Source organism: Daphnia carinata, chromosome 2 (genome assembly GCF_022539665.2).
Source record: "Daphnia carinata strain CSIRO-1 chromosome 2, CSIRO_AGI_Dcar_HiC_V3, whole genome shotgun sequence".
NCBI classification, from domain to species: Eukaryota; Metazoa; Arthropoda; class Branchiopoda; order Diplostraca; family Daphniidae; genus Daphnia; species Daphnia carinata.
This window is the reverse complement of record NC_081332.1, coordinates 1,870,161-1,895,274: the sequence shown is the minus strand read 5'-3', so window position 1 is coordinate 1,895,274 and position 25,114 is coordinate 1,870,161. Positions and strand designations below refer to the sequence as shown.

The following is a 25,114-nucleotide window of genomic DNA, read 5'->3' as shown; positions in this document are numbered from 1 at the left end:
ATATAACTTAAAATGTCAAATGAGATATACAATGCATGTATACAAATTAATATCATTAATGCACTCAAAGTTGTAAAATCTCCATGAAGTGAGATAAAAGTGCAACGTTAAATAAACAATTAAGTCGTCTATCAAAGAAATATTCTTCCATGATTGGGAACAGCAAAAATTGAAAATATAACGTATACGTCAATAAAATGACATTGTGATATAAATAAGGAATTGTTCACAATAGTGAAAATTGCAGAGAAACACCACGACAGTAAAAAAAGACAAGATCTGTAATTTTTTTTAAGAATTTGTATTGACAATACTTCTGCACAATATAAAGACGTGCAACTTTGAAAGGGCAAAATAGCCGATTTCAAAGTTGCTGTCAACCAAGGTAGGGGGAGACACTACCTCAGTTGACTCACCGGGGAGATTACCCGGTGCGTGGCTAAGAGAAGCCGGAAGAAGAGCGAAGGTCGCGGACAAGCTTTTACGTGAGCGATTAACCGTTAATTCGGATTTTTGGGTAGCCCCACAGCCCTCCAATGATATCATCGAACCATGGGGACCCCCACGTCCCCTTTCCGGACAGCGCACTCACAACCGTTTACTGCTGATCACAGTAGGGGCTGACCCCCTACGGGCTTATTAAAAATTTAAGGGAAACGGGGCCACAGAAAAGAAGGGAGCCCAGATATGCACTTCAATTTATATAAATTTTAATACTTTGTTTTCGGGCCGCAGCAACGACTGAAGGTAATGGGCAGGAAGCATTTTTCAAAAATTCCTGGGGGCTTCCAACTGTTATCATTATGAAATTTGGTTCGACTAGATACCTCTTTTGGTTCAGTATGATTTTTAACCTATTTGAAGAAATGAAACATAAATCAATTTTTAAACATTTGCCTATCAATATATATTCAATAAGGATTGGTGCAATCCTTCTTTACCTCTTGTTTTGGTGAACTACTGGTATTAACTGTATTCAACTAATGGTTTGACAGACATAGTGCTTGCTTGGATGGTAAGTTGACGGGCAGCGAAGAAACTAATCATTAAGCGACTACCTATTTTCTAATACCTATGGAAATAACACAATAAATGGCAATTTAGTTAGTTATAATAATGGGTTTCCCGGCACAAAAAAACAGACACACTTATTGGCTGAGACGGTTCAAAACGTTCCAACTTCTTTCAGGACCCCTGCATCAGAATGACAGACTGAGGATGAGTTTGGAAGTCGCGAATTGAGATAGTCAATTTCGGTAATATACTTGATCTCTTTCATAGTGGGCATGTAATCTAAATTTGCTGTACAATGTACAACAAAAAACAAAGCAGTAAAATAATTCTGTATAAAAAATTTACAAAATTGCATTTTGTTACACCTATTTGGCTTTGTAAAGTGATACTAACTTACAACATAGTCCTGTGAAGTTGGTCACAGGGCATGACAAGCAATACATCTTCGATATAAACTGAAGCAGTCTGATTCAAGAATGTGTCCGCTGTCCAAACACACTGGATAGTGACTGATGGAACAGCAGAAAATAAGGATGTAGATTAACTGATTTTCCAGAAATAAGTAACTTTTGACGTTTGGAATTCTGACCAACTGTTTTTGCTGTTCACATTTTTCAAAGTGTTGAGCACATACTTAAGGCCACCATAGCACAGAATTTTTCCCAGTTTTGCAAACATACCATCACAGCATCTATGAGGAACAGGAGAGGTTAAAAAGTTTTGTTTCTTTAAAAATCTATTTATTTCATAACATACCATGATGAGCTCTTCTTTTGTGATGGGCAGCCCTCTCTAAGTACTTGCATAAGTAATGCTTCAATACTTGGAACAGCTGAAACAAGCGGTTGTGACAAAAAAAAGGAGCAGCACTGGCAAGAATGTAAACATGAAAACTTATTATGGACAATATCTACAATTGCTACAAATGGCAGATGTGGTGAAACCACAGTATGACGAAATAGACGTTTGGCAACCGCAAAGTGCACTGCAACACTAGCACGATGCAGCAGAAAAATTCGGTGAATGTATGTAAAGAATTACCTAGAAATCTGACCGCGAGGTGGCGAGAGCAGTCAATCAGAAAAAAAGGCCGATATTTTTTTTAATTTTTGGGATAAACGGATTGCCATATAAGTTTGACATAAAAATAAGTTCATTTTTCGAAATCAGCGTTAAATTTTGCGTTATAATAGGAAATTTTGGAAGATTCCCAATTTTACGGATTTTGAAAAATAAGCCCGACAAAATAAGCCCGACTTTTCAATATTTTTTTTTCTTTTACAAATATGGGAAAAACGATATGAACTAGATTAAAAATTAAACAACAATCAAGAAAATTAAAGTTTTTTTAGATTGGGCTTATAGATTTTAAAATATAAATGAACTGAATGTTTTCGTATAAAATCTGACTGCAAAATTAGCCAGAATTTTGAAGAAAAAACTTCCCATACCGGGAATCGAACCCGAGCCTCTTGGGTGAAAGCCAAGTATCCTAGCCACTAGACCATATGGGATACAATAAGCAGCGTGTTGGGACCACCATATTATAGTTTAGAATTTTTGATCGGTAAACAGCTGTTCTACAACTGGCTGTTCAGGTTAACTGAGGCCTCGTTTCGTGTTGCTGATTTAAGGTATACAAAATTTATGCGTAACGTACTATTAACTTCAAAGTCAAAACCTTTGACTGTACGTTGTTTTTCCGCCCTTTGAAGAGTAATCTCGACGAAGAGCAATACTGTAAATTCGATCTGCCACTGTAGAGAAGAAGAATAATAATTCTAATAATAAAAATAGTTTACAATTAAATTTCCGACTTAGATTTTAATTTTTCCTGTAGTCGAGTTCTCCAAGAAATTAAGAGAAACGATGAGATCGTCTAAAAATATGGGTTTGGCAACCTTTTGTGTAAGCAGACGAAATAACACTTTGTTTTCAATTCTGATATTTAAATTTAATACTAGTCATATCTTTTTTTCACTTTTATTTTCTATGGTCGTCGTGTGGTTAAGTTATAGTTCAGTATAGCGAACTGTGTATTGTCCACCATTGCCAACACGAAATTATGAAAGGATTCTGGCATTTGGTGAGAAAAAAATGGTTGTCGTACCGCTTTCGATTTGTTCCATGGATTGCGCTCAACTTAAAAGAGAAGTACGGAACTCTTCTATTTTACTTCAAAGCTTGAAGTTTAACTGGTTCACGCATTGTTCAGAAGCCATCGTTCAGTGGGCAAAGTAGATGACAAAATTGTTTCAGATGATGCCATTATTAGCACATTATTTCATTTTTCTGCATCTCTACATGAAAACTTAAGTAATGGGCTTGCAAAGAAGAAACCAATAGAATCACTGAAGGTAGATCCCAGTTTACTCATTAAAAAAAAAGCAATAGTTTGTAATTTAACCAGCTTAGATTTCCTTTGTCTAGGTAATGGAAAGCATGTTCGGCTACACTGTTCAGCTAAAAAAAAGTACTATACCTGGGGCTGGCATGGGAGTTTTTGTGACTCATGGCATTGTTGCAGCAGGGTCTATAGTTGCTTTTTATCCAGGTTTTTATTGCCAATGAAAGGGCTGAAATTTGCAACATGTTTGGATAATAATTTTTTTCTTTTTTCAGGGACCATTTATAGAGGTACAGAACCTTTGCTTCTACAATCGATTGGCAATCCGTTCATTTTCCGTTGTATTGACGGACTGCACCTGGACGGGAAGGACAGCGGTATTTCGCGCATGATTTTCAAGTAGAAAATACGTATGCCGAAAGGGTGCCATAGCACCCTGGACTATCGTTTAATGAGTATAATTTTGTAACGAAAACAGGTCTTGTGTACACCGAGATCTGCGTTGGCCTTTCTTTCCTGCTGATTTAAGCTGGTTAACAGGAGACCTTATCAATCCCCTTAACTGTGGACAATATGTTAATAATGAGACACCAGGTAAATCATACGTGCACATACCTTCGAAATCCTCACATTCTGATTCAATGCACACGGTTACGTTTGTGATGTTTTATTAGATTTTCCCTGCAACGTCGCCTATCAAGAGTGTGATCTTCCACTGGATAGGTTTCCAATTGAGTTGAGACGCTACCTGCCAAATATCTATTATAGCTCTTCAGAATGGAATCGGGCAGATTTTTTGAGGCTCGTAGCACTCGTTGCTGTGAAGGACATTGCAGTTGATACAGAAATGTTTTCAACTTACTACACTGTGGTGCATGCTTGAGAAACATTGTTAAAGAAGGGTAAAGACATGAGCTTGATGAAATCCATAATTGTCTCTTTTGGTGACTGTATCCAGTTCGTATTTTGCAAGGCGACACAACTGGGCCAATACGGATGAGGTACCAACAGGTCCTCGACCAGGATCACCGACAAGAACTTTCTTGTTGGCCGAGCGGAGGTTCAGTAACCAAGTTGCTATAGAATTCGAGAGAGTTGTATCATATAGCATGTCTCCGACAAGAATTAAATCATAATCCATGCAATCACTGCCGATTAAATTGTCCTCGCTGAATTTCAGGTCAACTGCGTTGATCTGTGCATTCAACTGTGAAGCTGCAATGGCCACTAAAAATAGAAGCATATTTCAAATATTTGTTTGGAAAAATAGTATCAACTTTTCCACTGACTGTGATCTATATCGTTTGCTACTGCTGACTTGGCTCCTGATTTCAATGCAGCAATAGAAAGTGCCCCACTTCCAGATCCGAAATCCAGCACACGTTTTCCTCTGGTTACTGAAGGGTTATCTAGAATATACCTAATTTTCTATAATGTCACTGTAAATTGCTTTAAGTGTATGATTGCCATACGAAATTACATGTTACTAAGATCCAATAGCCATACCTAGAAAGTGCTTGTCCTCCTGGCCAGTAGAATGCCCAAAATGGCTCACCTAGTGGATGCTTGGAGTTGTTTTCAACTGGTTCGTTCCATGCATGACATTCACGTGTAATTAGCCTCAGTTTGATTTCTGGAGTCAAATGTTTATCAGAGATAGCAGTGTAACTCTCTATTAACTCTCGATAATTTGAGTACGAATGACTTCGCTGAGATACATTTCTTTCAGAAAACATAACTCCGTCGCGGTAAAGCCGCAGACGATGAGGCTTAAACAGATTCATGATTAGTTAGACGGAAAACAGTTTCTGGATGAAATGTTCGTATGTTATGCCTTTATGACTTTTTCAGTCGAATGATGCCGAATCACTCGTGTACACCATTACACATGATTGTAGCTCTGTCGTAACTAACCGTGTAACGTTGCTTTAAGCATGCTTTGAGCACAACCTTCCAATAACTGGCACAATTTTAACTATTTTAACAAATAGAGCAGACGAACCAAATGTTTCAACAACTTCAAAAATTGACCGTTAGATGTCCCGCCAAAATCCGATAGAACTGACAGGTGACTTGTGTTTGTGTAGCACTTCGTGAAGTAATAGTTTAAGTCACCTTGCGTTAGTTTTAATGAGACATTTAGAATGGGGAACGATTCAAGTGTTTTGTCTGAATATCAGGTTAACGATGCACATTATGCCCAGTTAGGACCTTGGACATTACATTCTGCCACAAAAAAGAATTCAGAAAGTGAAAAGGTGTCCGTTTTTACAGGAAAATTAAAAAGTTACGGCCAACTTAGCAAGGAATTCCAACGTGCGGTTGAGGTTCGATAAATTAGCTTTATTAAAAGAATTTGTCTATTGAGCCTCTCCTTTGGAACAGAGATTGAAAACGTTGAGACATCCGTCAATCCTCAAGTACTTGAATTCATGTATAGCAGGTGAAACTGTCCATCTTTTTGTTGAGTATGTCACACCTCTGAACCAAGTCCTGCTACAGCAAACTGAATTGGAAATATGCTGTGGATTACAGAATATTCTCTCAGCTCTTGATTTCATACATTCCAAGGTACTGCCATTGATTGGTTTGGCTTTAAATAACCAGTAACAAATATATTCCTGTAAGCAGGCTAATATAGTGCATAACAACCTTTGCAAAGATGCAATATTCGTCACTACCGGAGGAGACTGGAAGTTGGGCTATTTTGATCTTTCCTGCAGGTATGATAAGCGTACAACATCTAAAAATCCAATTTGTAATACAACCAATTGATCTTCCATAGTTTTGCTGAGGTGACTGAAGGTTTTCTAGATCAGATTAGATCTTTTCGATACGAAAAGGCCATCGCCCCGGAAGATGAAAAGAAAACTAAATTGCTCCGTGGTGACAACGTTTCGTCAAGAGATATCTTCGCCTTCGGACAACTTGTCAAAGAGACCGTAAGCAAGTGCGTGGAATCTGGCGTTACCGACGCCGATGTCTTCCGCGATTTAGCCAATAAGCAGATGCAAAGTGTCACGCCGCAATCGCGTCCAACTGCTTCAGTTCTATCGAGACATAAATTCTTTGACCAGCCTCCTTTGCATGCCCAAGAATTTCTAGCTCAAATTTCCATCAAATCCCAAAAAGAAAAGGAAGAATTTTTCAGGTAAATCAACAAAAGTTTACATGATTTATTCGCATCATCTGTAACCGGTTTTGCTTTCATTTCGAAGGGACTTACCGACGCTACTGTACTCGACGCCAGAAAGCGTAGTCGGCTCCAAATTGGCCAGCTCTCTACTTAGCCGCTTGGTAGTGCTTAACGTGGCCGCTCAGCAACATCTTCTACCTCACCTATTGATCCCCAGAACAGGTAAGATGTGAGCCAGACAACAAAATCCCCCGTTGTATGACAGCAAGACAAGTTCGTTAAAGAATGAACCATTTTCTTTTACAGATTCGACGCAAGGGTTATTTGACACCTCCAACTACCGGCTGTTTGTCCTGCCAGTCGTGTCGCGTATCTTCCCTGTGAGAGACGCACAGATTAGGCTGGTCCTGCTCCACTACTTCCCACACTTTGTCGGTCTGATGGAATCAGACCATCTCGTTCATAACATCCTTCCAGAGGTATACGAGCAGCGTTATGCGATCCCCTCTTGTTAACTGGCCTTCCACGTCCTACATAATCCTCTCATCCCATTTTGAATTTTTGCTGCCAGTTGCTTTTAGGCATCAAAGACACAGACGACACGGTCGTGGCGGCCACCTTGAAAGCTTTGGCTTGCCTTGTTCCCATCCTCGGCGGATCCACCGTTATCGGTGGTACGAGACTCAAACTGTTCACCAATGGGATGCCCAAGGTAAATAGCCAAAAAAAAAAAAAAAAAAAACTACAACGCACACACGTTGATCTGTGGTTTTTTTTTTTTTTAACTCTCTCCAGGAAAGTGAAATGCGACCAGCCAAAGTCCTGGAAATGGTCAGGAAGAAATCGAATGCCAACGCCGTGGTCCACGTTCGAGCGCTACCCGAACGTCACGAACCCGATGGGGGAGAAGACGGGGTCCATTCTCTGCTGGAGAAGACGGACGCGGATGAGCACTGGTCCGATTGGGAAGCTGAAGAAGAAGAAGAAGTTTGCGAAGACGATAAAGATGAAGGATCGAATCCACTTGTGCCCTTCGATTCAACCTTGGCTTCTTCTTCTTTGCCTGGAAGGAAACAAGAGCTGCAGAGTCCAGCGAGAGCCACGACCAAGAAGCCGCTGGTGAGCGACTTGTCGGCGCTTGAAATTCAAATCAAATCGCGCGAAGACGAGATCGATTACTTCGCCGACATGGAACCGACGATCACGTCCACTCCGGCCATTTTCGCTCCGGTAGCCGAACCGATGGCCGTGCCGACCGTATCCAACGGATTGGATTTCAACGTGCAATCGCAAGAGGAGAAAGACGATGTTGATGGCTGGAATTGGGATGACTAAAAAAAAAAAAAATTAAATAAAAGAATTGCGCAAAGGTAAAAAGAGAAAGAGATTCAAGATTTGAAGATCTCTTTTTCTTTCTCCATTGGCTTTTTAAAACTGCTTTCTTTTACATCATCGGACACCTAGTCATTCCAGCAATCACGACGACGCGCATGATGTAGTGTATTTTGTATATGCCAATTTTTGTAATAATAATAATTAAAAAAAAAGGAACACACAACGAGACAAGAGAATGACAAGATTTGAAAAGAAAATGAAGGATTTGTTTTCCCTCTGTCGTTGTGTGCCAAGGCCAAAGAATTATCAACAATGTTATAATAATCAAAGGGGGAAGAGAGAAAAAAAAAAACATTTGGCGGAAGGGGTGGGGGGGGGGGAATAAAATCAAACGAAAAAAAAAAATATATCCGTCAATACAGCAACAAGTATCTATAAATTGCATAACGTCGTAATTTTTTTTTTTTTTGTTTTTTGTTTATCGATCTTGTTTCATTTGGTTTGTCAAATTTTTACTTAACTCGTAGGGAGAGTTTGTGTCTAGTTGATACCGCCAGAGTAGCGAAGCGACGCCAATCCGTAATTGCAGGTTGGCATCGGGTTGGGGTACATCGACGAGAAACCTGCTGGCCAAACAGAAAACGGACAACGGGCATTTAAATAAAATTTAAAAAAAATGGTGATGAGGGTCTTACGATTTTAAATCAATGAATTCACAGTAAAGCTGAGGAATTTTAACAGCGAGCGTAAACTTAATTCGGCACCTGTTGGGCGCACGTCAAGTCAAAGGCACAAGAGAGCCGCCTTTACAAAAAAAAAAAAAATGGAAGGCCGTGAAGTCGTCGCACATGGCCAACGACAGTGACGTGAAAGAGGAGAAACAAGTAAAACCAAAAAAATCTAACGGATGCCAGTAGGCTCTTTTGCATATCACCATTAATTAGCGAAGATGTGGGGGTGGGGGGATAGGAGAACTCAATCACACAAACGAACAAAGGAAGCAAAAAAGAGAGAGAGAGACTTACTCGACTGCATGAGAGCCAAGGCGGCGGCATGATGACTCGACGGCGACGCGCTACTACCGGACGGCGAAGAGTGGGCCGTCAGGGCTGCACTGCTGGCCTTCCAGCTGCCTACCGCGTACAGTCCATCGACTAAAAGCAACAAAGGGAACATAGACGATTGTTTTCTTTTTGAAAGAGAGAGAGAGAGAGAAGAGCTATTTGATTTGAATCAACAAAAGGCCCTAAATGCCTTTTGTTCAAATGTAAACGTACAGCTGCTGGGCGACGGGACGGTGGGGGCCGTTCGGGCTGCGAAAGACGCCTGGTCGGACGCGCTCACGTCCGACGGTGATTTGGCGCCGCTCACAGGCGGCGACGTCATCGACGACGACGAGAACGACGACGAGGACGATGAAACGGCCGTCGCAACCCGGTGGATGGGCGACGTTGCCACGCTGGTGGCCGACGGTGATTGAAGCGATCGTTCGTTTCGTCTGAATTTAGCCCGCCGATTTTGAAACCACACCTGCAAATCGCAAAGTTTTGATTTTATTCTCATCTTTTTCTTTCAAAATGACGAATGACAAAATCAAAACGAAATGTTGGAGAAGCGCACGGAATTGTTTTCCGTTTCTTTTGGTTTGGCGCAGTTTTTTTTTTTCGTTGTTGTTTTGTTTTCCCATGGCACCGTCTCACTCTAAATATATCGCCCAAGTGAATGGCTCTAATTGGAGGAGACAGTTGATGGGTGCGTGTCAGCCGACCGACGGTGCGCCAGCAGCGAAGAGAAGAGGAAAAATAAAGAAAAAAGGAACAAGCAGAATGAGAGAGACCCCATGTTTCTCGCGAGGGGTGTGGGTGGCCGGATGGGCGGAATGCCGTCGTTTGTCGGAAGAAAATAAGAAAAGTATCCCCTCCCACCCGCTGTCCTCATGTCTACTGTTCAAAAACTGCGGGGGGTGCGTCAGATACCGACGAAAAAGATAGGCGGGACGTACAATTCCTTCCTCTTCTCCTCCCACAGACACATAAAAAAAAAGAAGAAGAATTTAAACATTAAAAAAATATTTTTTTTTAAAGAAATAACGACAAAGTCGTCTGCCTATCCTGGCGGCGCCCAGCTCGTACGCCAATCCATTGGCCGAGTTTTATTATGTCAAGACGTTTTGAGCTCTCCATTCCCGGCTAAAAAAGGAGAACCCGTGTGTGGCTATAATTTGATGTAGACATTAAACCTTTGGCCCCTGTCAAATGTTATGGTATCAAATCCCCTGCCCATAAAAATCTGCAATCAATTTGCAATAAAAAAAAAATCAAAGCACGTGTAACCATGACCACGACCAAATCAAGTGGAGGACATCGCAAAAACACAGTCCCCAAAAATAATGAACAAATTAGAATTTCGATTGCTTTTTAACCTTGGGGGGGGGGGGGAGGTGGCTGTTCGAAATGGCAACATGTAAATGATTTTATACATTCAAATAAACACGAAGCGCTATTGACGCACGATGTAAAAAAAAAAAAAGGTTAGATTACATTAAAGCGATAATGACGCTATTTAGCATTGAACGAGATTGACGAGGGCCGCTCGCGAGCCATCGCAATCATCTGATCCCATTGACCTATTGACAGTTTCTCATTGGAAAGAAAAAAAAGAAAGTCAATAATAAAAAAAAAAAAAAAAAAAAAATCTTAAAAAAATAACGGCGAAATACAAGAAACAAGTTGTGAAAAAAAAAAAAAATAATAATAATAATAATTCTGCGGTGGCCGCTTTTTACATTGAAATAAGAGCTCGTTTATTATCGACGAACTATGTTGCGCGGTGCGCGTTCGCATCTTTCGTTCGGTTAAAGTGAAGTGGCTCGCGCTTCCCAATGTCGTCACGTCTTCAACGAAATTTTCAAGAAAAAAAATTTCGATTTTTTATTCTTGCGAATTCGTTTAAAAAAACACATCGCCACCAGCTCAGAAAGTGGAAAGAGGAGTCGCATTACTAATAACGCGCAGCGCTTTATCGCTGACGGTGCGCAAATCGTTCGAGAAAACTTGAGATCGGGTGATATTCACTCGATTTCTTCCCCCCCCCCCCCAAAAAAAAAAATCTGTGAACACACTGAACAACAAGAAATCACGCAGACAAACGTAATCGAGATGAAAACTACCGAAACGGGAAAAGAATCAAAAAAACGAACGTTCTCTTGATAACTGATGCGAAAAAAAGAAGTCGGATCGAGTGACGATCGATTGCGCGGCTATAAACTGCCGTTGTCTGAGTCCCCTCAATCCATTTTAGTTTTTTAGCAAGAACATCTTTGAGAGGCAATGGGAGAGAGAATTCAAATTGGAACGACGTTGATATCGTCGGTCATCCCAAAAATGACGATTGAATCGAAACGGCGGGGTGTTGTTTTGCATTTCCGTAGACGCTGAGGAATCTGGAAATAGAACCTTTTTGATTCTATTTCTCAATGGCTGTATCGTATGCAAATTTAAAAGCGACACCCATATGGAGAAAAAAAAAAAAAGAAAAGAAAATCTCGAGTTGTATCTTTTTTAGCGAAACGTTTTGAACAAACGTCCTCAATGACCCCCCCCCCCCCCCCCCCCCCAGTTAAGAATCCGGCCGACCGACCAATTTTTTTTTTTTTTGTTGTTGTTTTAAATTTCTCCTGCCTTCGTTTGTTATCTCGTTCGTTTTGAAACACCGGATGAACGGAAGAAATGGCCAAAAAAAAAAAAAAAAAAAAAAAAAAAAAAGGACCAAACTTAAGAAAAACGATGCCGGCACGTTTAGAGAGGCGGACGTAAGAAAAAAAGACGAGGAGGGAGGGGGGGGCCAATAAGATCGAGAGTGAACTGTTAAAAGTCGACAGTTAAAAAAAAAGAAAAGGGAAACAACATTTGTCTTGGCTTCATTAAGCATAAGGCAGCCAACAGTTGTCACTTCACTTTGGCCGAAAAATTCACGAGCAAAAAAAAACAAACGTATTTTCCCCTCCATTTTCTCATCCATTTATCAAATGTTATTTTACTCCCCTTCTTTTTGCTTTTCAAAATGAATAATATTTTGTGTGCGTGTCTTCATTTTGTGACAGTAGGGAAATAGAACACGGAGAAATAAATGAAGGATTGTTTTCTCCATTTTTTTTGTTTGTTCACAGACAAACTGGGTGGGGGGGGGGGATTGAATGAAGGACGTCATTTATTATTATTTTTTTTTTTTGCATGCGCGCACTTTGGGTCGTTTACACTGGCCGGCTCTTGACATCGACACATGGCAACGCGTAGTAATAATAATAATCAAAGGCACAAAAGAAAAAGAGAAACGTACTTGAACTCTGGCTTCGCTGAGGCTGACCCGCTTGGCCAAATCTTCACGTACGAAAGCGTCGGGGTAGTGGGTCCTCTCAAAGACTTTCTCCAATGCCGACAGCTGAGCGCTGGTGAACGTCGTCCGGTTGCGACGAGGTTTTTTGCTGCCGCCGCCACTCGACGACGACACGCTGGACATCGAGTGATGAGGATGGTGACGTTGATGGTGCGACATCAACGGCGACGAAGGCGAAGACGATGACGAACTGCTCCGCTTCTTAGCGCAGCTCTTGTTGGCAAGATCGCCACCGGCTTCAGATTCATCTGTAATTCAATTCAATTTAACATGGCATTAAAATTTGATTTTCTTGATTTTATTACAAGCGGACTTGCCGTCGCTTTTATCGGTGGCGTGCGATGATGTCTCCGAATCGTCCCTGACCGAGGGCATCAGTCCGTGCGCGTGGACCGACGTGGGCGATTGGTTGGCGGAAGGAACGGCTACACCGACGGCGGGAATTAACGGGTCGCAACCGGGCCCCGCGGCAGACGATCTAGCACCTCCTATTAACGAAGGCGATTCCATCGGATGATGATGGTGATGATGATGTTGAATGAGACGCGTCACGGAGAACCTTTTGAGCGTGTCAGCGGCGGCGGCGGCGGCCGCCGCAGCCGCCGCTGCCGCTGCGCAATTGTCGTAAGGCATCACGGGCCATTGCTGATCTTGGGCCAGTAACGATTGTTGTTGCTGTTGTTGTTGTTCCTGGTGCTGTTGGTGCTGTTGGTGTTGTTGGTGGATCTGTTGCTGTTGCAGGGAAGCCATCTGCTGCTGTTGCTGATGCGATCCGCCAAGATACGGCAAGAAATAATCACTCTGTTGTTGTTGTTGTTGGCTCTCCATCGACGGCGTTATTCTCTGATAATTGCCAGCCGAGCTGTGGTTGTTGTTGTTGTTATTATTGTTCATGTAGAAATTGCTAAACTTGTCACTGGCCATCACCGTCACGTCCGGCTGATAGGCCATGGCGGGCGTGCTATTCCCACCGCTCGAGAATCGTTCCAGGTAGGTGTTGACGGCCAACAGATCCGTGCCCGACGCGCAATTCGACGACGGGCCGAGATTGTGACCACTGGCGTTGAAATAATTGGCCGCCGATCCGCCGATCACTTGGCCACTGGCGTGGTGGTGGTGATGCTGGGCCGTCGCTGGCTGGTTGATGCGCAACGTATAGGACGCCATGACCGCCCTGCTCAAGTGTCTATCAAACTACTGAATGCGAGCCGAATAGAGTGGCACGGCTATACACTAGCCCAGCTATAGTTCTTCTTCTTCTTCTTCTTCTTCTAAAGCTCTACATGCTGAGCCCTTTTTTTTTTTTTTCTTAAGCTCCTCCTCCTTTTGCTGCGATCAGCTCGAACAGCGCCAATAGAGCTCCGACCAATCAGACAAGCCCCTTGCCAAAAAAAAAAACAAACAAAAAAAAATGTAAAGAAATATAATTTAAATCTCTTCTTATTCAAATCATTCCGGCTGCAAAAGTGTGTGCTTTACAGTGTGTCTGTGTGTGTGTGTGTGTGTGTAAGAATTTTTTTTAGTTTGAATAGATATTTATATATATAAAGGCACACACTACACCCGGAGCTATGTTGGGATTATAACTTTAAGAAAAATATGTTGTTTTGTTTTGTTTTGTTAGTTTTGCTTTATTTTTATTATTTTTTTTTTCTACGTACCATTGATGAAGGGCGCTCTGATTGGTTGTGACATAACGACGCGCACGGCGCTCCAGTCCCCCGATTCCCGCAATGCTGGGGGACCTCACAGCCCCGCACCGGCGAGAATTTCTTTCCTTGAAAAAGAAAGAAAGGACGTCGTCATCACTTACGAGGATGCAGTCAGAGTGATGAAGGCAACCGAGTACTGAAATACAAAAAAAATAAATAAATGTGCATACTCTTTAAAAGTCCCGTTGCATAAACGGTGTGGGGGGGGGGGGGAAACAAACACAAAATAACAAGAGGGGTGTCAATGTTAAGACACGAGACACTCACATTAGCGCTTTGTTAAAAACTTGCCCCGAATGGACGAGAAGGTCATCTCCTCTAGTTAAAAACGCTGTGTAAAACAAAACATTCAATTAAGTTTAAACTGTGCGAAAAAAAAAAACAAAAAACAAAAACAAAAACGGATGTCTTGTTTGTTTGTTAAAAATTGATTTGAATTATACTTACGTTATTGGCAAACGTTCACATCTGCTCGTTGTGCGTACCTCCCCTGTGTTCCCGACATCGTCCGCCTGAATTTCAGCTTGATGATCTGCCCGTCACGAGCTCCTCTTCTCGTTTTTTTTTTTGTTTTTTTTTTTTTGTTTTGATGCCTCAGAAATGCATAAGGATGAGCTCGGCTGTTCCATCAAACGCGACGCGGCGTGACGGAACGCCGTCGCATTCTTTGCCTGCGCTCTTCGGCTCCCGCCGTTTTCGGTTTTTGCTACCGTAACAACATAATAGACCGAACGTCTATTAAGACCGCTACGCTCTTTCTCTTTCTCTTTTCAAGCTTTGCCCCGTGATTGAATCAAAGTAAAAGTTCTTTGGCCTTCGCTGCTCATTAGTCCAACTCAGTCACCATATCCGTCTTCCGTACGTCGTCCCGCGGCCCTCCCGCGCGACCCACCGCAAGGGCCGAAAGAGATCCCCTCTAACCCGCCCTTTACTCAGACGGTGGGGCCAATGTTCACATCGACGAGAAGATCAACAGCTTAAATATAATCGTCAGAGTCAATTAAAAAGAAGCGTTGACGCTTTCAAAATGCGACATGGCTCATTAAAAAACAAAAACACACACAAAAAAAAAAAAAAAAAAAAAAGGAGGAGGAAACTTAACGAATAAGAAAAAAGGGGGGGAGAGTTCATCAACTTGTTAATTGTTTGTTTATCAATAGATTTTATGCTGTTAACACACTTATTTTATTTAGAGAGAGACGCATTATGCGCATTAGTCTAATGAGAGAGAGAGGGAGAGAGAGAGAGGCCACAAGTGTTAAATGCAGATGATTCAATTTGGCCGATAATTTACTGCCCCAGTGCACGCGACACTATTTATTCAATTATCTACCATTTAAAATTAACGAGGTCCGATCCCTTAAGACAGACACACAAAAATAATTTTTTTTTTCCAAGCGAAAAGAAAAAAAAAAGGGGGGGGGGGGGCCGAGTCAATATGAGACTATTTACTGAAGAGGGGGGGGGGGGCGTATAAAAATAAAAATAAAAAAAAAAAAGACCCCCGGTGCAAAGTCGCCAGTAAGACGCCTGGACCCCCTTGAAACGGGATACGCTGGAACCATCAGGCCGCCGCCGCCGGTCCGCCATCACCATCGAAAATTGAAAAGAAAAGCGTATTGTGTTATCGGCCTACGTATTTTGAAGCCATGACTTGTTTGCATTTTTTTTTTTTTTTTTTTACTATTTAAATCCGTGTCGCACATATAGATCTATGGGGCGAGTAAGTAATGGATCCGCGTTAATGATGGACGGGGGGGGGGGGGCAGTAAAAAATGTTTGTTATTGGCTCGTTAAGCTCCCCCGCCTTTTTAGTTTCTTTATGAGAAGAGCGAAACTGTTGGATGAGGGCGTCATCGAGTATATGAAAATGAAACCGAAAGTATTATCACCTCGATGGTGCGTAACTCTCTTTTTTTTACTGTTGGCCCATTGCGTCACTATTCAAATCGTTGATTACGCGCTTCGTTGTAACAGGCGTATGAAATAACACGGAATTTGTTTAAGTCATCACAATAATTCGAATATGCCTGTTCGTTTGGAAAACAACTGAAAGTGAGTTATTATGAACGTTGATATTAGAACCACCCCCGAATGCGTTGAGTAACAAGTTCACCGGTTCAGTGCGGAAGGCATGTACATTCGATTTGGGAAAAAGAAAAACGGGGACTGGGGGATTATGATTTTGTATCAAATTGCGCCGACGTCTCTCCATTAGTTATGGTGGCCATACACACGGCTGTTTCATTTTTATTGCCCTTCCATATAAAAAATAAATAAATGAAAGAGGGTTATCGGGAGGTTACACGGTTCTATGCGCGACGTATTAAATGGCAAAGGCAACACGAATCCCGTAACTCGAATGTTTTTTTGTTTTTGTTTTTTCACAACGGTAGATGTTGCAGACAGATTATGAACTGCACAATCGTTTTTTTTTTTTTTTTTTCATATCGAATGATCGGCCCATTTCGATTATATTCGCTGTGTTATTCAAACGTTTTTCTTTTTCTATTCAAATCAAAAAGACCCACGCACATACGGCCGTTTGTGTGTGTGTGTGTACATAAAGTCATTACGTTAGTGTGACAAGGCGGGAAAAATGTATATAGATTATATATACATTAAGGATGAGGTCATCGCCTCGATGTAATATCAGAGGATGTCCAGCAAACATTCGATGACGGGCCGGCTGTGGTGCCGCTGACCTTTTTCTATACAGACGGAGCGCCGACACCCTCGCCGCCTCAAAAAAGAAGGGCCAGTGCTGGACCACAGTGTCAGCTGTCACAAGCCCGTCTTCTCTATCCTTTGTATATGATGCATATATACATTCGAAATGTTTTGTTGGGCGTGTCAAACTCGTCTATTTCCCCCCTTTTTTTTTTTTCTCTTTTACCCGCTTCGATAGAAATGCCATGGATGAGGTGCATCGATCTGAACTCAAGTGCTCAAACATTTCCATCTTTCTCTGCGTATAACGTCATCGTATGGCGGCCTACTTCGTTTTTGTTTAACTCGATCCTCATGAACGTCTAGGCCTGTCATAAAAAAAAAAAATGCTGAGATCTTATTGTGCTGACCTACCGGCGAGACTCGTTTCAATCGTGTACTAACTCAAGAAAAAGAGGCAGCAACAGCTGATATGTAGGCCTACACACGCTGCGATGTCTTACTGGCGCCATAGGACAGCAGCAAAAAAGAAAACAAACGAACGTCGAAAGACTTTTCACCTCTCTTAAATAGGCCTACGAAACGATTTCCGATTCTTGACGTTTCGTTAGGGAAAGAAAGGAGAGCATTTTTCGAAAACTGCGGACGCATGTTGCGGAAGTATGCGTTAGTCTTTTCTTTTTTTTTTTTAGGCCTAATAGTAAATCATTGGTACATGGCTGAGGGACTTGTCGTCGTTCAAAGATCTTCCTCCCCCTTTCACATCCTTCCCTCTATAGCGCTGATGTGGTTGCATGTTATTAACCAACAGTATTACGAGAAACCCCCCACCCTTATTTCTTTATTTCCTTGTCTGTTCTGTTCCGTTACGACGGGGGAATTCCGTGATGGCGTCAACGAAAAAGAAAAAAGGGGGATGTCTCGTTGTCGCTTTCGATTCCGGTCATCTTCGACCCTTCGCATGCAAATGTTCGCTTGAATATTTTGAGATGACACAATGCGTGGGGAGAGGGGGGGGGGCTATTCGTTATTAGATCATTCGTTGTCACCCCAATAAACAAGAAAAAAGAGCATTCAACAACACGCAAATGCAAAAGCCTTTTCGGTGTTGACTGCCTTAGTCAAGTCTGGTTAAGTTAAATCAGCGCTGATTGGTCGTCAACTTGTTGGCCGAGCTGTCAACAAGTATCACTTCATAACGGGTCGTTCTGATAACATCAGACAGAAAAAAAAAAATGAGGCAACGTCAGTCCGTTCAGAATCGGACACCCGGACGTTCAACTTGTCTCAACGTGTTTGTCTATGCAAATGGCTGTTGTTGTTTTTTTCTTTTTTGAATGTGTCCGTCTTTGTTTCTTCGGTATCGTTCAGCGGGCTAGGGATACTATAGTGATGATGATTGAATTAACTGATTAGGACAGGCGGTTGCGCGGTCTGGCCGTCGCCATGGAACACGTCGTGCGGCTGAATGCGAGTGTCGATGACTTCTTTGCCTCCATTTGCTTGTCTGTGCGTTTCATCGGATCTGCATCGTGACTCATCCAGCAGCAGCAGCAGCAGCAGCCAGTGAGAGCTCCTCTTTCAACAGGCATCGACTTATTGTGTACGCAGCACGACCATCATCATCCACTATTACTATCGCAACAGTTCTTCTTGCTGAGGTGTTCAATGTTTGACTAAGTTTCGGTTTCATCTGTCGCCCGCATACGCAATTACGTTCAAGTACATCCATCCATCCAAAAAACAAATGACTCGGCTATTTCTTACTATTTAAAACAAAAATGAATTATTGCCATTGGCTGTGAATTCATTGTTTTCATTTACAATGAATGAATGTTCTTTTTCCGGTTTGGGTTGCGCAAACCCGTTGGTGTGATGTTACCAGGCCTAAGGATTTTCGTTCGAACACGCCATCTTGTTTTTTGTTTTTTTTAAATATTAATGACGTTTTTGCTCGGAGTTTGATAAACTGCCTGACGATGAAAAAAGTTCATCTATCATTCATGAAAACAGAGGAGCATCACTCAAAGAAGAAGAAGAAGAGAACGATTTTCTAATTCTGCCCGTTTCTCGGAAGACGGACCGAATAGCGCTGACTCCGTGTCTACATTCGTTTGTGCTAAGTTTCAGAAGAAAAAAAAAAAAGGGCCGTGCAAGTCGGCGGGCGCGACAGGTCATATCCGGGCGCAAAAAAATTCAAACAAAAAAAAAAAAAGGGCCAATAGAAAATGGAGACCTGCGTTATGGGTGCACGAAACACAAAGTCGAAGAGGATACGCAATCTGCTTGTCTCCATTTCTCTGTTCGTTTCTCTCTCTCGTACCCCCTTGTCTCTCTCTCTCTCTCTCTTGTCTCGTTTCTGTAGCCATTTCGAAACAACTCGACTCCATGTGTGTTTTTGTGTGTCTCCCTCCCCCCCACTCGTGTAACCGTACCTAACACAAACTGCGCGCTCAGGGGTTATGTCTACATTATACTTAACGGCGACTATGTGGAACCAGCGGGGCTAAAAAAGAGAATGATGACCTGCCCAGGGCCCTTGATATAGGAGTTGCTGAAAACAAGAGGGTGCAGTTAGAAGAAGAAGAAAACGATAAGAAAGAAAAAGACCTTCGAATTTTTTTTTTTCCGAACGGGTTATATGCCTGCGTAATGAGATGGAAAGAGTTTGTCTTTCCGCGTGTGGTTTGTACGACTCGTCTCGACAGTGGCACAAGATGGGGGCAAATAACTTGGGAGAGAGAGAGAGAGAGAGAGAGAGAGAGAGAGAGAGAGAGAGAGAGAGAGAGAGAGAGAGAGAGAGAGAGAGAGAGAGAGAGAGAGAGAGAGAGAGAGAGAGAGAGAGAGAGAGAGAGAGAGAGAGAGAGAGAGAAATGTGTCGTCCATCAAGCTCTCAAATTAGCACCCCCTTCTAGTCTGTGTGACGACTTCTTCAACCAGATTTTTAAATTTTTTCCTTCCCTAACTTTTTCTCCACCGCAAGACTCGTGCTGGTGATGCGGCCGTCCTCGACTTTCCGCCTCGGAAGAATCGACGGCCGGTTCCGCATGGCCCCAGTCAATGATCGATGATGAAGACCCGGCCAAGAGTTCGAAAAATGTAATCCAAGACCAACGCGCGAAGGAATCGAAAATAATCAAAAATAATAATAAAAAAAAAAGGAGAGTCTAGTCTACATATTGCAGACTAGAAATGGCATGTTAACGAACGTCTTTGATTGCCAACGCTAAAAACAGCCGCCGTAATCGGCCATTTCCCGGCGGGTGTTATATAGAGACGACGAACAACAGGATAGCCGATTCAAATGGAAAATATGCGCATACATCTACGGGTTGGGATAGGGTTAATCTGTTGGTAGGAAATCGATCGACATCTAATCGTCCCTGTGCCGGGTGCACCCAGAAAAAAAAAAAAAAAAAAATCACGCCGTCTTATGTTCACGCAGGAAGCGGCAGTAACATAAGACCGTTGCCCAGGCTTTTTTTTTTTTAAAATCCCCAAATTCAAACGGTTCTTAATTAACGAGATTAGCATATTCAAAAAGAAAAGGCCACATATGGTGCAGAAACGTAAGGCAAAAGATGGTGGATTAGTTCTCCTCTTCAAAAACATAGTCATACACGTCGTGGCAGAAGTGTTTCATACGGCCATTGAGATAGGCCCAAGTGGGTGGGTTGTGACCGCCGTGTCGGTTCGCCCGACATAACACTTGTCGACAAGCTTGTCGACTCCTTATCAGCATAAACTCTTGTCTGCTAGTTTAAGAGCGGACCGAGAATGAAAAAAAAAAAAAAGACGAACGCGGCATCTCTCTCTCACGAACGGAAGCCTCGCATGCCAAGAGGGCATGGACGCTCTCGATGTTGCTTTTTTTCAAACAGTGAAAAGAGGCTTTTATCTTTTTTTGTTGCTTGTAATATTTCTCTCTACCATCGCGCCCATGTTGATGCGTGTAAATCTTATTAGGGTCTCTTTTCTTTCGTTTTTTTTTTTTTTCAAGAGGAATTTTTGGCAGACGGCCAATAGGGACAAAGAGTATGCGTAGTCCTATCTTTTGTAGTGTGTGTGTGTGTGTGTGTGTTTTGAAAATTTTGTGTTTTTCTTGTTCCCATTTCTAAACCCTCCCCAAGCATTTTAACGGCCAGCAAAAAAGAAAAAAGAAGATTGTCAAAACTTTAAGCGGGACAGATTTACTGGTACATCGTCTGTTCTACGGCTGTCTGGAAATACTACTCGCCTGCGTGAGTGCCCCTCACCTACGGGGAAGCGAAGGGGGGAAATTCCAATGTATCGTCGACTCTCTCTCTCTCTCTATACCCTCTCCTCTCTTGTTTTTCGATTGCGAGAAACGGTGGGAAGAACATATCGAACTAACCCTCCGTGCGGGTTGTTCCCGTCCGACGTCCGTCCATTTAAAAACGTGACGATAGCCACGAACGGCTGACTTAGGTCTTGTGTTGCGCAATCAAAAAGAGGCATCCGATTGCAAAGGATGAAAAAGAAAAAGGAGGGAGTTCAATCCGGGAACGTTGAACTGTTCATTTTGGAATGAAATGCGCCAATAAAAAAAAAAAAAATGGTTTGGTTGAAACGAAAATCGAAGGGGCTATGGGATAAAAAGAATTGAATTCAAAGGGGAGCGTTAACACATTTCATTTCCAAAGAACGCAGATGTCGGCATCGGCTTCGATTTTTTCGTCCAATTCGTGATAGGACAATCCAGTTCGACAGCAGATCTCATCGTATGAGGCCACTCCGGTGCACAATCGATGCAACGAGGTCATTTGTTTCTTATGGGATCCACGTTGCGTCTCCGGTTTATACACCGGATACTGACCCATTCAAAAGAAAAACGGCGAGAAAAACAAAAAACGGACAGTTCATCGGGAACGTGTTAACTCGATAGGAGTCCCAGGAAAAGAGAGAGTAAGGCACACACTAACCTTGCAAATCCGGCGAATGATGCCTTGCAGGACGCCAAACTGAACTAGTCGGTGCTCGTCGATGCGGAGTGAGTGCGGATTGAAGCGCACACACAGATCTCTGATGGTAGTACCGTAAGTCATCCCACTGTTACGAAAGAACGAAAAAGGTTCGTTAGTTCAGTTTGCGTAGTGAAAACGAGATAAGAATCAACTCACCAGTACATTTGGAAAACATCTCTAAATGAAGGCGGGTGTCTATCTAGAGCAGTTAAATAAGGATTGAAATGTTTCAATATAGAAGATGAATAAATAATCAATAAAACAAGACAAATGAGTACCAGATTTGGCGACGAAAGTGATGCATTCTCTACTCAGTTCTGGATTCATGGGTAATTCTCTAAGTTTGGGTGTAGCAGCATACATATTGCTGTACTGGAAGATAGGAATGAGTTGGACGACCCCATAATATCTAAAAACGAAGAGAAGAATCTATAAGGGAGATTGTTAACACGGGGGATTAATAGAATAGATTTGCTTACAGGAGATTCTGAATACAGGCCTTGACCAAACCGATGTCCACGTCGGCCTCGATCGCAACTCTGGCAACGTGACTGCGTCCATCGATGTATGGTAATACCTACACTCGTCCCAAAACCAGTTGTATGTGTAAAGATTTTGTCAAAGATCGTTTGTTTTATCAAATAAACACCTGTTTAGTTGTTAAGTCCCAATAATCTTGCTTTAACGGAGCAAATTCCGATGTGAACACTGGAACGTGGTGGTCAAATACCGGAGGAGGCTCGGCAGCAACCTGAATTACTTTCAGGTGTAACGTTGACGTCCCAACTAATTTTTAAAAGGAGGGTGAGTAAATAGGAAAACAAAAATAAATTATCTTGATTTACCTGTGACCGTGCACAACCCACAACGATTGAGATCACTGAGAATTTGGCCTAAAATTTTGGGCAGCAATGCTCTGTTAGATTCGGTGGACAGAAAGTTTTGTTCCACTTCCAGAGTCACCAAATGCTCAGCTAACTTCCTCACAACTAGCTCAAATTGTACGGTTCTGGCATCAGAATCACACACAAAACACAGATTGAAAATCAAAAAATTGCGTGGATACTTTTCATCTGATATGCGCACAGGATATCCTACGAAAGATGAAAGAGTTAAGGAAAGTTAAAAAAAATCAAAAATGAGGCACTATGAGTAAACTGCACACATCTTACCTGTTATCTTGTGCCCCAATACATTCACTGTAATGATGCAGCTATCTAGTTGCTCTTTAGGAATGATATAAACACTAACTGCATCAAATATTTCCTTAGACACATAGTCTTCTGGCACCTAGTTCACATTAAGAAATTTAAAAAAAAAAATACATTTTTAATTTTCCGTGTTAGACAGAACATAATTAAAATGTTTAGAAACAAAGTACCTGATAGCTTATTTTAGGTCCCAAAGTTGGATGGAACTCAGAAAAAAATATGGCTTTGATCATTTTTCTTTTTAAGTAGCCAACAAGATTCTTGGATTACATTACACAAACATCTGGGTTTTACAGAAACCCAGCGTGGAATTTCTGAAATAATGATCGCTGAAAGAAAACGTGGCTGATGACTAGCTTGGTTACTTCCTTTTTTATGTACCATCTGAAAAACCATGCATCGTCTTCTTTACTTGAACGGTGGTATTTTCATGTAATACGTATTCTATTGGAACGTATTTTACAAATGAATTCATTTAAGTTTGACCAACCAATGAAACTTTGAAGGTCTGTGGTGGGCTATTGCTGATTTATCAAAAAGAACAATCGGTGAACTGTGATAAAACGACCGCTTTCGACCCGGTGCTTTCAGAATCTCCAAAATATGCAAATGAAAACAACATGAATAGTGCCATCTAGCATCAGAATCTCCAAAATATGCAAATGAAACCACAGCAATAGTGTCATCTAGGGTCAGAATCTCCAAAATATGCAAAATGAAAACCACAGCAATAGCGCCATCTAGCGCGGAACATCTTATCTTTCTTAGAAGCAACATTGGCTTCTAAGTGTATAGTTACCGCACCAGCTTTATTTTTTGTTTTTCACGTATTTTGGCTTTCTTTAATGGTAATAGATGATATTAAATGCGTTACAAAATACGTTTGCGGCATAGAAGCAAGTTATTTCCACGCGTTTTATTACCTCTGCTAAAGCACCGTTTTATGGTAGTGTTTAGTTTGTTGTAACACGACTGCCGCTAGCATCCCGTATGAATTCTCATGGGTTATTGTGATAGAGTGTAGGTTCAGTTAAAGGCCATAGTAGGAGGTACCACCCTACAAGGCCGCCAACGAATGCTGAAGCCAATACGATCCTTTTCCAACCTGTTTGCCGACCAATCTCACCAAAATCGGGAAAACCCATGACGTTACAGAACGCATGCGCCACGCACGGCGCCACGACATGATTTGTGCGAATAAATAAAAACGCCGCATACATTCCGAAGAGAGTAGTGTAGGCAAACTGAAAACCTAAAGCGATAAAAAAAAGCACGTTATATTCTTTTCCTTAAAATAACGTCCAAGTTTTTAATATTACAAGAGACAAGTAGAGACTGCAACAATGGCATGCCCTGTCGCCAACGCTCAATCATATGGTGGAAATGCCCTAAAATTAAAAAGCTTTAATCATCATTCTCATACAAAAACTGTATAATCTTACCAACTCCAAAGAACAACGGGCTGACTAGAACGGCTTGTGAAGTTAAATAGCATTTGAGCAGCTGGGGAAGCATGCATGCTCGAAATGTAAATTCTTCCGAGATCGGGGCGACAATTTGATTGCGAATCCATAATATATCTTGCAGGTTCGTCTTCCAACACTCTGCCCCTGTAACCAAGGAATATTTTTTTTTAATCCCACTTACATACACTGTTAAATTTAACTCACTAAACATATCTTTCCATGATCCATCGAAAAATGTGATAGTGATTGGTCCTAAAAAAAGGACAGAAGTCAAAAGAACTGGTAGTGAGATGGCTGACAATAAGCCATTATATCTTAAACCCAATAAACTTAGAAGATCAATTGATTCCTAAAATTTTAAAGAATCATATATTATTAATGTCTAAAGTTTTGAAAAAGTGGCAAAAAACTTTCACCTTGGGGTTCATAAATTTTAATGTAATGTAAACAATTCCTGGGGCTACAAACAACATGCAGAATGCACTGATAAACCTCCGGATCACAGTTTTGGGGTGATTTCTGAAAGAATCAAAAACAATATGAATAGATATGTTTAAAGGTTTGAATTAAAAAAATACCTATCTTCAGTTGACTTCCAAATATAGAGGCTTCCAACATAGACAGAAGAAAGTATAAAGCAGGACAAATTTGCTGTTTTAGAACAGCTCTCATCCATGATGGTACTGATTCTGTTCACTGTTAGGCAATCAAGGTTTGATCATCATGAGCGATTTCAACTGCGTAGCCCATTACACAATTGTTTTATATGACAAGTATATAAATAATAAATAAAAATGTAAATATCAGAATTCTTATAGTTGTGTGAAATGGTAAATCGAAAGA

The 25,114-nt window shown here is 41.6% G+C and overlaps 6 protein-coding genes, 2 long non-coding RNA genes and 1 other non-coding gene across 11 annotated transcripts in view; 2 read left to right on the top strand and 7 right to left on the bottom strand.

Moving 5' to 3' along the window:
- Positions 1 to 322: 322 nt before the first annotated feature.
- LOC130685880 (uncharacterized) lies at positions 323 to 1,993 on the bottom strand. Its single transcript, XR_008999721.2, has 6 exons — positions 1,771 to 1,993; positions 1,604 to 1,705; positions 1,412 to 1,523; positions 1,149 to 1,302; positions 942 to 1,072; positions 323 to 854 (listed from the first exon to the last, which is right to left on the bottom strand). It is a non-coding gene; the product is annotated as an uncharacterized LOC130685880 (long non-coding RNA).
- Positions 1,994 to 2,456: 463 nt separating this feature from the next.
- Trnae-uuc (transfer RNA glutamic acid (anticodon UUC)) lies at positions 2,457 to 2,528 on the bottom strand. Its single transcript has one exon. It is a non-coding gene; the product is annotated as a tRNA-Glu (tRNA).
- Positions 2,529 to 2,994: 466 nt separating this feature from the next.
- LOC130685863 (SET domain-containing protein 9-like) lies at positions 2,995 to 4,506 on the top strand. 2 transcript variants are annotated; one of them, XM_057509151.2, is made up of 7 exons: positions 2,995 to 3,168; positions 3,230 to 3,371; positions 3,445 to 3,568; positions 3,637 to 3,760; positions 3,840 to 3,955; positions 4,036 to 4,263; positions 4,335 to 4,506. In XM_057509151.2, exons 1-6 carry the CDS (start codon positions 3,080 to 3,082, stop codon positions 4,242 to 4,244), a joined length of 804 nt encoding a protein of 267 aa, XP_057365134.1. In that variant the 5' UTR covers positions 2,995 to 3,079; the 3' UTR covers positions 4,245 to 4,263; positions 4,335 to 4,506. The 2 variants fall into 2 exon arrangements, with proteins under 2 accessions (XP_057365134.1, XP_059350263.1); XM_059494280.1 differs by having other exon boundaries at positions 4,036 to 4,506.
- LOC132087783 (uncharacterized) overlaps positions 3,361 to 25,114 on the bottom strand; it is a 31,314-nt gene continuing 9,560 nt past the window's right edge. Inside the window, exons 2-3 of the long non-coding RNA XR_009420594.1 lie at positions 3,977 to 4,172; positions 3,361 to 3,923 (exon numbers count right to left, since the gene is read on the bottom strand). This is a non-coding gene — a long non-coding RNA (uncharacterized LOC132087783). The remainder of the gene's footprint in view (positions 3,924 to 3,976; positions 4,173 to 25,114) is intronic.
- LOC130685869 (electron transfer flavoprotein beta subunit lysine methyltransferase-like) lies at positions 4,177 to 5,201 on the bottom strand. The gene is made up of 3 exons (XM_057509157.2): positions 4,868 to 5,201; positions 4,651 to 4,781; positions 4,177 to 4,588 (listed from the first exon to the last, which is right to left on the bottom strand). Exons 1-3 carry the CDS (start codon positions 5,143 to 5,145, stop codon positions 4,254 to 4,256), a joined length of 744 nt encoding a protein of 247 aa, XP_057365140.1. The 5' UTR covers positions 5,146 to 5,201; the 3' UTR covers positions 4,177 to 4,253.
- On the top strand, positions 5,415 to 8,160 carry LOC130685835 (protein-associating with the carboxyl-terminal domain of ezrin-like). Its single transcript, XM_057509118.2, has 8 exons — positions 5,415 to 5,688; positions 5,747 to 5,932; positions 5,993 to 6,084; positions 6,147 to 6,512; positions 6,580 to 6,719; positions 6,804 to 6,976; positions 7,069 to 7,209; positions 7,293 to 8,160. The coding sequence occupies exons 1-8, from the start codon at positions 5,506 to 5,508 to the stop codon at positions 7,830 to 7,832; spliced, it is 1,821 nt and encodes a 606-aa protein (XP_057365101.1). The 5' UTR covers positions 5,415 to 5,505; the 3' UTR covers positions 7,833 to 8,160.
- On the bottom strand, positions 7,904 to 14,970 carry LOC130685838 (homeobox protein ARX-like). Of its 2 annotated transcripts, none has more exons than XM_057509122.2 (8): positions 14,387 to 14,970; positions 14,207 to 14,270; positions 13,889 to 14,075; positions 12,545 to 13,608; positions 12,171 to 12,475; positions 9,110 to 9,362; positions 8,858 to 8,986; positions 7,904 to 8,458 (listed from the first exon to the last, which is right to left on the bottom strand). In XM_057509122.2, exons 4-8 carry the CDS (start codon positions 13,392 to 13,394, stop codon positions 8,373 to 8,375), a joined length of 1,623 nt encoding a protein of 540 aa, XP_057365105.1. In that variant the 5' UTR covers positions 13,395 to 13,608; positions 13,889 to 14,075; positions 14,207 to 14,270; positions 14,387 to 14,970; the 3' UTR covers positions 7,904 to 8,372. The 2 variants fall into 2 exon arrangements, with proteins under 2 accessions (XP_057365105.1, XP_057365107.1); XM_057509124.2 differs by having other exon boundaries at positions 7,904 to 8,455; positions 14,387 to 14,966.
- LOC130685850 (GATOR complex protein NPRL2-like) lies at positions 15,448 to 23,535 on the bottom strand. Its single transcript, XM_057509136.2, has 9 exons — positions 22,976 to 23,535; positions 22,767 to 22,884; positions 22,440 to 22,688; positions 22,244 to 22,380; positions 22,074 to 22,171; positions 21,873 to 22,003; positions 21,751 to 21,793; positions 21,553 to 21,679; positions 15,448 to 21,441 (listed from the first exon to the last, which is right to left on the bottom strand). The coding sequence occupies exons 1-9, from the start codon at positions 23,036 to 23,038 to the stop codon at positions 21,262 to 21,264; spliced, it is 1,146 nt and encodes a 381-aa protein (XP_057365119.1). The 5' UTR covers positions 23,039 to 23,535; the 3' UTR covers positions 15,448 to 21,261.
- Positions 23,707 to 25,057, bottom strand: LOC130685859 (CAAX prenyl protease 2-like). The gene is made up of 6 exons (XM_057509147.2): positions 24,850 to 25,057; positions 24,688 to 24,790; positions 24,476 to 24,620; positions 24,248 to 24,415; positions 24,125 to 24,193; positions 23,707 to 24,057 (listed from the first exon to the last, which is right to left on the bottom strand). The coding sequence occupies exons 1-6, from the start codon at positions 24,945 to 24,947 to the stop codon at positions 23,804 to 23,806; spliced, it is 837 nt and encodes a 278-aa protein (XP_057365130.1). The 5' UTR covers positions 24,948 to 25,057; the 3' UTR covers positions 23,707 to 23,803.

Bases quoted from the DNA above. Each gene is read 5' to 3' on its own strand.
- LOC130685850 (XM_057509136.2), bottom strand. From the start codon at position 23,038: ATGATCAAAGCCATATTTTTTTCTGAGTTCCATCCAACTTTGGGACCT. The intron at 22,381-22,439 runs GTAAATCAAGAT...TTTAAAAATTAG, and splicing joins TGGGTTGTGCACGGTCACAG to TTGGGACGTCAACGTTACAC. The intron at 21,680-21,750 runs GTGAGTTGATTC...CTTTCGTAACAG, and splicing joins GATGTTTTCCAAATGTACTG to TGGGATGACTTACGGTACTA.
- LOC130685838 (XM_057509122.2), bottom strand. From the start codon at position 13,394: ATGGCGTCCTATACGTTGCGCATCAACCAGCCAGCGACGGCCCAGCAT. The intron at 9,363-12,170 runs GTACGTTTCTCT...TGCGATTTGCAG, and splicing joins TCAGCGAAGCCAGAGTTCAA to GTGTGGTTTCAAAATCGGCG. The intron at 8,459-8,857 runs GTAAGTCTCTCT...CTGTTTGGCCAG, and splicing joins CTTGGCTCTCATGCAGTCGA to CAGGTTTCTCGTCGATGTAC.
- LOC130685859 (XM_057509147.2), bottom strand. From the start codon at position 24,947: ATGGATGAGAGCTGTTCTAAAACAGCAAATTTGTCCTGCTTTATACTT. The intron at 24,621-24,687 runs GTGAAAGTTTTT...TTAAAATTTTAG, and splicing joins TAAAATTTATGAACCCCAAG to GAATCAATTGATCTTCTAAG. The intron at 24,058-24,124 runs GTAATATTAAAA...TTATCGCTTTAG, and splicing joins GCAGTCTCTACTTGTCTCTT to GTTTTCAGTTTGCCTACACT.
- LOC130685835 (XM_057509118.2), top strand. From the start codon at position 5,506: ATGGGGAACGATTCAAGTGTTTTGTCTGAATATCAGGTTAACGATGCA. The intron at 5,689-5,746 runs GTTCGATAAATT...CCTTTGGAACAG, and splicing joins AATTCCAACGTGCGGTTGAG to AGATTGAAAACGTTGAGACA. The intron at 6,513-6,579 runs GTAAATCAACAA...TTCATTTCGAAG, and splicing joins GAAAAGGAAGAATTTTTCAG to GGACTTACCGACGCTACTGT.
- LOC130685869 (XM_057509157.2), bottom strand. From the start codon at position 5,145: ATGAATCTGTTTAAGCCTCATCGTCTGCGGCTTTACCGCGACGGAGTT. The intron at 4,782-4,867 runs GTATGGCTATTG...ATAGAAAATTAG, and splicing joins GGAGGACAAGCACTTTCTAG to GTATATTCTAGATAACCCTT. The intron at 4,589-4,650 runs GTCAGTGGAAAA...TTCTATTTTTAG, and splicing joins AGCAAACGATATAGATCACA to TGGCCATTGCAGCTTCACAG.
- LOC130685863 (XM_057509151.2), top strand. From the start codon at position 3,080: ATGAAAGGATTCTGGCATTTGGTGAGAAAAAAATGGTTGTCGTACCGC. The intron at 3,169-3,229 runs GTACGGAACTCT...CGCATTGTTCAG, and splicing joins GCGCTCAACTTAAAAGAGAA to AAGCCATCGTTCAGTGGGCA. The intron at 3,956-4,035 runs GTAAATCATACG...ATGTTTTATTAG, and splicing joins TGTTAATAATGAGACACCAG to ATTTTCCCTGCAACGTCGCC.